The sequence below is a fragment of the Trichosurus vulpecula genome (genome assembly GCF_011100635.1).
Source record: "Trichosurus vulpecula isolate mTriVul1 chromosome X unlocalized genomic scaffold, mTriVul1.pri SUPER_X_unloc_2, whole genome shotgun sequence".
In the NCBI taxonomy this organism is placed as follows: Eukaryota; Metazoa; Chordata; class Mammalia; order Diprotodontia; family Phalangeridae; genus Trichosurus; species Trichosurus vulpecula.
Window position 1 is genome coordinate 465,050 of NW_023494378.1, and position 9,685 is coordinate 474,734.

Sequence of the window (9,685 nt, forward strand, 5' to 3'; positions counted from 1 at the left end):
CTCCCCCACATTCGGAGGCGCCACAGACTTGCGGACCCCTCCCAGCCGAGCAACCCTTTCATCTGGCCCCACGCCTTCCTTCTAGGTACTTTCTCCAGTTTGGTGGGCCAAAAGGGGAGAGCAAAGGGAGGGGGGTGAAGAGGGCTAAGGGCGAGGACTAGCCCCTTTCTCAGTTCAGAAAGCTGTCCGTCCCAGCCATGACCAGAAGCGGCGCTCTTTTTCTTTCTCTCTCTCTCTCTCCTCTCTCTCTCTCTCTCTCTCTCTCTCCCCTCTCTCTTCTCTGTGTCTCTCCTCCTCTCTCTCTCTCTCTCTTTCTCTCTCTCTCTCTCTCTCTCTCTCTCTCTCTCTCCTGCCTTATCTCAGCCCAGCCTGTCCCTTATCTCGCTGGGTGCTGGGTCCCTTTCTTGCCGCCGCAGCCGCGGCCGTAATCGCGGTGCCCTCATTTTCCCTCTCATCCTCTGTATCATTCATTCTCTCTCTCTCCCCCTTCTCTCTCCATCGAACCTTCTCTCTGTAAATATTACTGTCGCATCCGATTCTCTCGTTGGCTTTACTAGAGTGAGAGGACCCGGGTTTGGAGCCTGTCTCTACCATCCGTGTGACCTTGGGTAAGTCACTTAACCTCGCTCGGCCTCAGTTTCCTCCTCTGTAAAATGAGGCCCTTCCAGCTCTCCGGGGTGGGGGGGAGTCGGTCAGCCCGCTTCTGCGTCTGTACAAAGCCAGGGGTGGAAAGCGGGGGCGGCTATAGGGGGCCGCCCACAGCCCCTCCTCCCCTCCCAGACGTTCCCCATTTTTGTACCCACCCATCCCCCCCCCGCCCCGCCCCGCCGCTAAGGCTGCCATGGAGAACACTGGATCCCTCTTTCATCTCCTCCATTCCCAGTCCCCCTCCCCCCACCGCTCTCGCCCCCCAAAAGCTTGCACAGAGGGCGCTGACGTCACCCGAGGGCATAATGAGCCTGGCAACTCCCGCAAAGCTGAGCTGTGATTGGCTGAGAAATAAGTGAGAAGTGCTGATTGGTCCAAGTGAGAATGGCCAATAGCCTTTGGCCCCAGCTGGCAAACGATTGGCTAAGAGCATGTTACCGGGCGGCCGCACGGCGATAGCTGAGTAGGGATCGTGAGGCCTGGTGGGGCTGGGCTGTGCCGGGCTGGGCTGTGGGGGAGGGGCGTGCGCCCAGCCGTCAAGCACCTGGAGTGGGGGTGCCGGGATGGATCAGGTGGGACCCCCAAGGATGAGCCAGTGCACGGCCACGCCCCCTCTCCCCCCACCGGGAGAAGCTGCTACCCTGACCCCGCCACCCCAGGCCGGCCAGGCCTCCCGGGTACCCCTTGCCCAGCCATGCCTCTGTTGTGGCCTTCCCGGCCCCCGCCTGTACTCGTGCTGGGCCTGCCCCTGGCGGCCAGGCCCGGGCCCCCAGGTGGGCAGGGTGGTGGCTCCCTGGTGTCCAGCCCACGGCTGGTACACACCCGGCCTGTGAGCCCAGATTGGCTGTGGGGTTTGGGCAGCTCCCCCTTCTGGGTCTTGGTTTCCCCTAGAGCTTTAGGGCCCCTTGCGGCTCTAGCATGATGAAGGGAAGGCAAGGCCGCCCCAACCTCCTTCACCCCAAAGCACCCTGCCCTGCTTTGCACTGCTGTTGCCCAGTTGCAGCAGCACCCAGGCTTGTGGTTAGTAGAGCTGAGGAGGCACTAGGACAGTTTGTTCGTCTCTCCCCAGGCCGCTGCCTCTGTACAGGTTACCACCCAAAACCACAGGGTGGGAAAGGCGAAGGGCCACGTGGTTACTGTTATGACTCTGCTACCTCTTCCCCCAAGCAGTGGCTCTACTTAGGAGGAATTAGGCCAACTTCTGGCCCCTCGCCTCATTGCAGTCAGTCAGCATGCACTTCTCAAGCCTCTAATGTATGCCAGGTTCTGTAACAAGTGCTGAGGATACAAAGAGAGGCAAAAGACAGTCCCTGCCCTCAAGGAGCTTGCTATGTAATAAGGGAGACAATGTGTGCAAACCCCTTTGTATATATGAGATATCTACAGTGTAAATTCTTCAGTCCGGGTCACTGATACTCAGGCCTCACACAGTTCCCCGTCAGTACTGAGTCCAGTACTTTGCATTGGGATGACAAGATGGGAGTACAGAGGGGGACACAGACATGGCCCTCACATTGGGGAAAAAGCCAGAAAATTCCTAGCAAAGTGAGGGGATCCAGTTTAAGGACCTATGTTCCAGGCTCTACCCTAGTTTCCAAGGATAGAGTGAAGAACCAATCAATCAAAAAACATTTAGTGCCTACTATGTGCCAGGCACTGTGCTAAGCACTTTCCATACAAATATCAAGGGATAATGAAACAGTCCCTGCCCTCAAGGAGCTTATGTTCTACTGGGACTGGGGCTTTGGCACTGGCTATTGAGGAGTGACTTGCCATGTGACCCGGCCTGCTTTGAGTAGAAGCAGCTGGATAGAGCCCTGGACAAGGAGTCAAGAAGACCTGAGTTCAAATGTAGCCTTAAATACTTACAAGCTGCGTATCGCTGGGCAAGTCACTTCACTTCTGCCTGCCTTGGTTTCCTCAACTGTAAAATGGGACTAGCAACAGCACCTACCTCCCAGGCTTGTTGTGGGAATCAAATGAGATAATATTTGTAAAAAGTGATCAGTAAAGCTCCCGACACACAGTTTGTTGTTGCTAAGTCATTTCAGTCATGTCTGACTCTTCATGACTCCATTTGGGGTTTTCTTGGCAGAGATACTGGAGTGGTTTGCCATTTCTTTCTCCAGCTCATTTTACAGATGAGGAAATTGAGGCAAACAGGATAAAGTGACTTGTCCAAGGTCACAGAGCTAGGGAGTTTCTGAGGCCAGATTTGTCTTCCTGACTCCAGGCCCAGCACTCTATCCACTTCACCACCTAGCTGCCTCTTAGCACACAAGAGGCACCATATAAATGCATATTCCCTTCCTCCCCATCTGATCCTCCAGGGATAGAAAAGACCCTTCTCAGTCCAGGTTGGGTTCCTGCAACTCTGAGGAAAAAAAAGAGGAGAAAATGGAGGAGGTGACCAAGAAAGAAGGAAAAAAAGCAGCAGAAAGGCCAATGGACTCGAGCCTTGGGAGGCAGCCTGGCCCTCTCTCCCACCAAGGGGAGACCAGAGCTGCTATCCCCCAGGAGCCAAAAGTGTGGGGCCCTGGAGAGACAGAAGCAGGGGCCTACTGCCTTCAGGAGGAGGAGGAGGCTCTGAGCATCCCTGGGTCAGCAGAGGAGGATGAGGAGATCGAGGCTGTCCAGGCCATGGCTCTAGGGCTGGAGTTACAGTGCAGGCTTCAGCTCCACCTGGACCAGCTAGAGGCCAAGGCCAAGGCCAAGGCCAAGGCTGTGGCAGATGCTGCCGCAGCACGGGGCAGCTCACAGCCTGCTCTGGGGGCCTGTGGAAGTCTGGCAGCCCCAGATTGCCCTCAGCCCTTAGCCTGCCAGGGCAGTCATGGGGAGCCCCACATCAGGACCCAAGATTTGGACGCTGTCCCGAGGCAAGTCCCTGAAGAGGTCAAGCTGGGTGAGAAGGGAGGCTCGGAGCCATTTGGGGGGCCCCTTTGGAGAACAGAATGGTGTCCCAGAGAGAAGGGAGATATTGCTGCTGAAGCTTGGGGAGGCCTGCCAACCTCTGATCCTACTAGTGTTTGCCAAAGAAGACAGCTCTACCCAAATCAGGAGCTAAAAGGCCATGTGAGTATCCCTGTCCTGGCCCTTCCCCAGACCCTAAAACAACCAGGTGTCCCGTCCTACCTCTTCCCTTGTCTTAGGACTGGGGAACATGAATCCTTTGCTGCTTCCCCACACCCCACCAAATTTCCATCTGCCCCATCCACTGTTGAGGGGAAGGGCATTGTCCCTCCCTTCCCCAGGCTTGATCCCATGTCTACTCCCCAGGTCCCTGAAGGAGCCAGCACCCTGGAGCTAACACAAGGTAAGACTGCTCAAGACAGGGGTGTATGTGGGTGTGGGTGTGGGTGTGGTATGTGTGTGTGTGTGTCTGTCACTCCATCCCCACCTCTATAGGCAAAGACTGACTCACTGTTCACTGTTCCCCTGGGTAGTATAAACAACTCCCTTCCCCCTAAGCCAAAATGAGGCTGTTTCCTTATGAGGAGAGGAATTCCAGCTTAGCTGTTCCCCAGGGGCTGCCAGGCCTAGGCACGTGTATGGGCACTACTTTCCCTAGGACCCCCAGCCTTCTAGGGGGAGATGGAGGACCGCTTCTCCTGCCCCCTACTCCCTCTCCTGTTGAGCTCCCAATGAGCCCTATCCCTACCCTCTCCCTTCCCCCCCCCACAGAGAACTGCAGCCTCAGGGACATCAGTAGCCCGAAGCCTGGAGAAGCCCTGACCCCACTTGGGGAGCAGCTGGAGAGGTGAGAGACTCCCCAATGCTTCCACCCTCTCCACCCAGTCACCAGGTGCCTTCCTCACTCACTCTTTCCTTCATTTCTCAATGAAAAGCCAGAGTTCTGGTTGACAAAGATCTCAGTTCAAAGCCTGGCTTTGCCTCTCACTAACTGTAATCTTGGGGAAGTCATTTTTTCCTCCCTGGACCTCAGTTTCTCCTTTTTCAAAGAAGATGGTTTGACTAGATAATCTTTGAGACCCTTTCTAGCCCAACTTCTCTGGTTCTCTTATCCCATATCCTTGGCCCTCCTCTTTTCATGCCACTAATCCTTGAAACCCTAGCTGTGTGACCTTGGACAAGTCCCTTCTCTTGAGGCCTCTGTTTCCCTCTCCTTTCGGATGCTGGCCTCGTTTCTGCCTTTCTGGCCTGTGCTCTGAGCAGATTGCCTTTCCCAGCTAACCTCAGGGTTCCTCTCCCCTTGTCTCCAGCACAGTGCCTAGTCTAGGGCAGGGGCCCCTAACTGCTGCACGTGCCGCCCCCTCACCCCAAGGAAGAGCAGGAACATCCTAGGCCAATGTCCTGAGGGCCCAAGCCCCAGGTTCGGTCCCTGCCCCATGTTCTCCTCTCTTTCCTGCCCCTGCTTCTGGATTCAGATGTGTTTGTGTGTATGCTTGTGTGACAAGTCCCTTCTCTTTAGGCCTCCTCTGGCTCTGGCAAATGGAGGAGGATGGGGAGTCACTGATCTATAAGCTCTTTTCCAGTCTTCAATTTGTGTGTATCTGTGTGTGAGTGTGTCCACACCTGTCCCCTGCTGTCGCCACCGCCACTGGTGCTGCTTCCACCACCACCATCTTTGCTGCCTCCTCTGGCTGTGCTCTCCAAACTCTTGTGCTGTCCCATATTTGCAGTCCCCCCCTACCCCCCCAGAACCTAGTCTGGACTCCCCCAGAAGCAGAGGAGGCCCCTGTCTACTCCTCTCCACCCTGTAGCCTGTCTGACTCAGAGACATTTGCCAGTGGAGGGAAGGAGGAGTCACAAGCTTGAGGTGAGTGGCCCCAGGTGAGGGAAGGGAGAGAGCAGGGGGTCGGGTGCCTTCAGAGGTCCAGGTGCTAGGCCTCCTCAGCTTCCTTACCCACAACAGGGGTGTGGAGGGTCATTAGAAATGCATGCTTCACTGATACCCTCCTCCATCCTTGCTACAGGCAAGACCCCAGCTCCAGGACTTCTGACAGGAGGACAGTGGCCTTCAAAGAAAGGGCCTCTACGTGGAACTGAGGACCTGGGCTCCACAAGTCCCCAAACAGGTGAGACTTTGACTTCCCTTTCAACTGGGGCAAGGTAGGACCAGAGACTGAGCTGGAAGGGGTCTCAGAGATCAGCCTTCCCTCCCTCCCCACTTCTATTTTATAGATGGAGAAACTAAGGCACAGAGCCCAGGATTGACTTGTTCCAGGTCATGCATCTTAGTCAGAGGCACAAGCAGGGCTAGAATCCAGGCACCCTGATTCTCTAGCCCAAGTCAAGAAGAGCGGGGAGACTCAGTATTGGGGGCGGGGCAAGAACCCTCTAGGTGCTGTGCCTCAGCATTTATGTCCTGGTACACACATGAGTATAGACATGAGGGCTGGCCCGGCCCTGATCTGTCCATAAATGAAGTAGCACCAAGCAACACATGGGCAAACACATGTCCCCTGGGACCCATATGCACACCACACACATACATACATACATACATACACACACACACACACACACACACACACACACACACACACACACACCACCGAAGGAAGGGCCTAACTTTTGTTCTGAGCCTGGATCAGGGAAGAGGGTCCTCACTCACCCTTGCTTGCCCACTTGGCCCCTTCCAGCTTAGAGAGAGGGAGGAACCTGGAACTTCAGCCCGAAGGTTCCCTCCTACCCCCATCCCCTTGGGATGAGATGTCATGGCCTTCAACAAAACAGAATATTCCCCTGATGTTGGGAGCATTAGGGGCTTCTGAGCCACCGCGCCCCCATTTCTGACAGCTTCCAGCCTGGGATTCACCCCACTGTACCCAAACCCAGAAAAAATAAATGAGGCAGGAAGAAAGTCATCTCTTCTTTGTGTGGATGATGAGGAGTAGTTCAGGTCAGGGAGGTGGGGGGCCTAGGGGGAGGTGACATGGGCTTAGGAAAATTGGGGCTTGGTTAGTAGTTGAGAGGACACCCGGGAGCCTTCCCTGGCATGGCTGGTGCCACACCCTACTCCCCCAGACTTGGGCACAGGGGGGCTGATCTAGATGGAAATATTGTGACATAAGGCAGAAAGAGGAACTGAGCCAGAGCCAGAAAGAGAGACCAAGAGAAAACAGAGAAAGGGAGACAAGAGAGAGACACAAGAGATTGTATGAGAGAGAGAACAGGCAGGCTTTTGGGCAGAATCCTCAGTGATTTCAGAGGCCAAGAATGAGGCCCATTTCCTTCATTTCTTTTAGGATCCTTTTCCCAGGTCCTAGTTCAAAGAGGGACTGAAGCTGGTCAATAATTGATTGGAGAACAGTCAGGCAAAGGGGGGCCCATTTGGGACAGCTTCCTGTTATTTTGAAGACATCTAGGATTGGGAGACTGGTTGGGAGATTGCTGCCTGGACTAAGGAGAGGAAAGAGGAGGGAAAGAGATGGATAGGGACATTTTCCCCAAATCCCAGATAGGCCTGCTGGGCTGGGCTTCTCAGTGGGTCTGGGGAGTGGACAATAGATAAGGCAGACTAGGAGTGCCCGAGAAACCTGAACTGATTTCCTCCCAGCCTCTGGCTCCCCCAAATGTAGCCAAGGCCAAAGTCCTCCTGAACAGCAGGCGCTAGGAAATATTTTGGCCCATCAGAGCTAGAAGGGACTTTGAGGACCTTTGTTCTATAGAGAAGGATGGGGGGGGCAGCAAGGCCCAGAGAGGGGAAGGGTCCAGCAGGGTTAGAGGCAGAACCCAGAAGAAAGAGCGGGTCTACTGACCATCCAATCCATTTGTATGCCACAGTGATACCCCATTGGGTGCCAGGCACTGGGCCTTGGTCCTCCGTGAGGAGTTGGAGCCGAAAGTGAAGCAGTCCCTGCCCTCAGGGAGCTTATGTAGTGCTGAGGGAGAATGAAGGATGAGTAAATATAAAACATAAACCAAGAAACGCTGGGTGCTGAGACAGGACCTGACAGTGGGCAGAATAGAAAATGGCTTCTTGGAAGAGGGATGCCCAGAGGGGAGGAAGCCATGGGTAGCATGTACAAACATTTTGCCTCAGCTGAGTACACACTGGCTGCTCTTCGAAGATCCCTGAGGTGGCTGTGATGGGCGTGGGAGACACTTACGGCTCTTTTCTTCTCCCCCTCCCTCCCCAGCCCCCAGTTGACCTGCTAGGTCAGAGCCTTGTGGCTACTGCTGGAATCGGGCCCTTCTGGTGGCTCGCCAGGCAACAGAGCTGAGCCTGTGATGGACACCTGCCCAGCTGTTGGAACCTGTGAGCCTCCTGAGGGAAAGGCCCCTGCCTGTAGGCCTTGTTCATCTGTTCTTGAATCCTTTGTCCCTGGCAACTCCTTGGGATCTTGGGCTGGGGAAGGGTGATGACCCTCTGCCACCATGGGAGGATCTAGAGCTGTGGAGGTGCAGTAAGGCTGCGATCTGCCACCCCCTGGCCCCAGCTCTTTATGACCCCCCCTCTGTTTCTTCAGCATCTGGAGAGAGCTCAGAGATCTCCTTCAGTAACATCCTCCCCCACCAAGAACCCCCCATGACCATCTCCCCAGTTCTCTTCTCTCCTTTGCCTCTTTGTGCCCTCCTACAAGCCATCCCAAAGACCAGAAACTTAGGAGCCAGGCTTGGCTTCCACTGAGGGTGACAACTTTTGAGAGGCTTGTCTTTGGATCTCCCCAGTGCCTGACATATAATAGAGACTTAATAAAAGCTTGTTGGTCAATTGAAGTCTTGACTCTGTCACTGATTATCCTTCATTTTAGGGAAGTACCTTCCCCTCTCAGTGTAAAGTAGGGTATGTGTGGGAGGGGGTGAGTCTGGGGACTAGACAATCTCAGAGGGCCTGTTCTGCTCTAAGATTCTGGAGTCGTAGGCCTCTGTGAGCTCCAGCCCACCCCCATTGGTCCAGTTCTGGGCCAGGCTGTGCTGAGGACATGGGAAAATTGTGAAGAAGCTTTGGCCTCCCCACCCCTCTCCTCCCACCTCTTGGCCCCGATTCCCATCAGGGGACATGGTGAGGTTTTAGCCTATAGGTGATGACACCGTTTACTTACTACCTTTGAGGGAGTCACAGCTCAATGATACTCATGGTCGTCTGTCTCCAAGGGCTCTTCCAACTTCCAACTCCAAGTCTAGGATTTTGTGATCTCTCTCCCTTCCCCCCTCCAACCCCTCCCCAGCTCATTGACTACCTACCCCAGGTCTCCTCCCTGCCCCACATACCCCAGCCCTGGACCCTTACACCCTGGATTTTGGGGAAGATCATGCTGGGGAGGCAGGGAGGGACCCATGTTCCCCTGATATCCTGGACTGGGGATGGGTAGCTAGATGCTCCTGGAAGAGGTTGGCAGGGTCCCAGGACCCATCCCCCACCATCAGCCCCCTTCCTCCATGGCATTTTTATAATAGCCTTATATTCTCATACACTATTAAAGCTGGGAGGGACCTTAGAGAATTCATAATCTAATCTAATTCCATTTGCTCGATGAAGAAACTGAGGCCCAGAGAGGGGGCAGGGACTTACCCAAGGTCACACTGGGAGTGAGCCAGGAATCCCAGGCCAGAATTCTTTCCATTTTCTTTTCCATTGCTTCATTCACAAATAATTCTGTTGGGGGCCAACTATGAAGGAAGAGTGTGGGCTAGGCTGGGGGCGGGGGGGGGGGGGGGGGGCTTTGGAGATTAGAGGGAAGGGAATGAACCCTGGACAAAGGAGGATGCTATGAAGCTCTATCTTTAATAGGCTTCTGGAGGAGCAGAAGAACTTTTCTATCCTGATACGGCTTAGGGAGAGGTGAAGCCACACTGGGGGATGGGGGGGGCATCCCAGTCTTCAGGGTCCCTGTCCCCATTATTTAAATAGAATTAATTTTGGAGAGGAAGGAAGAAAATGGGGAGATGCCCCCCTCCCCTGCCCCAGAGTCTGCTCAGCTCTCCAAGGATGCTCTCTCCCTCTCTCAGTCCTTCTGCTCCATCGATAATATGTGATTGGGGTCAAGGTCCACGCAGGAACTGACCCCTGACTCTCAGCCTAAACAAGAGATAGGAGTGTGTCTCCTTTAACCCTAGCAGTCAGCGTGAA

General features: G+C 54.7%; 1 protein-coding gene across 1 annotated transcript; it reads left to right on the top strand.

The window, feature by feature from the left end:
• Positions 1-585: 585 nt before the first annotated feature.
• On the top strand, positions 586-8,331 carry LOC118833172. Its single transcript, XM_036740563.1, has 6 exons — positions 586-608; positions 2,979-3,720; positions 3,925-3,961; positions 4,330-4,405; positions 5,583-5,684; positions 7,752-8,331. Exons 2-5 carry the CDS (start codon positions 3,046-3,048, stop codon positions 5,653-5,655), a joined length of 861 nt encoding a protein of 286 aa, XP_036596458.1. The 5' UTR covers positions 586-608; positions 2,979-3,045; the 3' UTR covers positions 5,656-5,684; positions 7,752-8,331.
• The last annotated feature ends 1,354 nt before the right edge of the window (positions 8,332-9,685 follow it).

Bases quoted from the DNA above. Each gene is read 5' to 3' on its own strand.
- LOC118833172 (XM_036740563.1), top strand. From the start codon at position 3,046: ATGGAGGAGGTGACCAAGAAAGAAGGAAAAAAAGCAGCAGAAAGGCCA. The intron at 3,721-3,924 runs GTGAGTATCCCT...TCTACTCCCCAG, and splicing joins ATCAGGAGCTAAAAGGCCAT to GTCCCTGAAGGAGCCAGCAC. The intron at 3,962-4,329 runs GTAAGACTGCTC...CCCCCCCCACAG, and splicing joins CACCCTGGAGCTAACACAAG to AGAACTGCAGCCTCAGGGAC.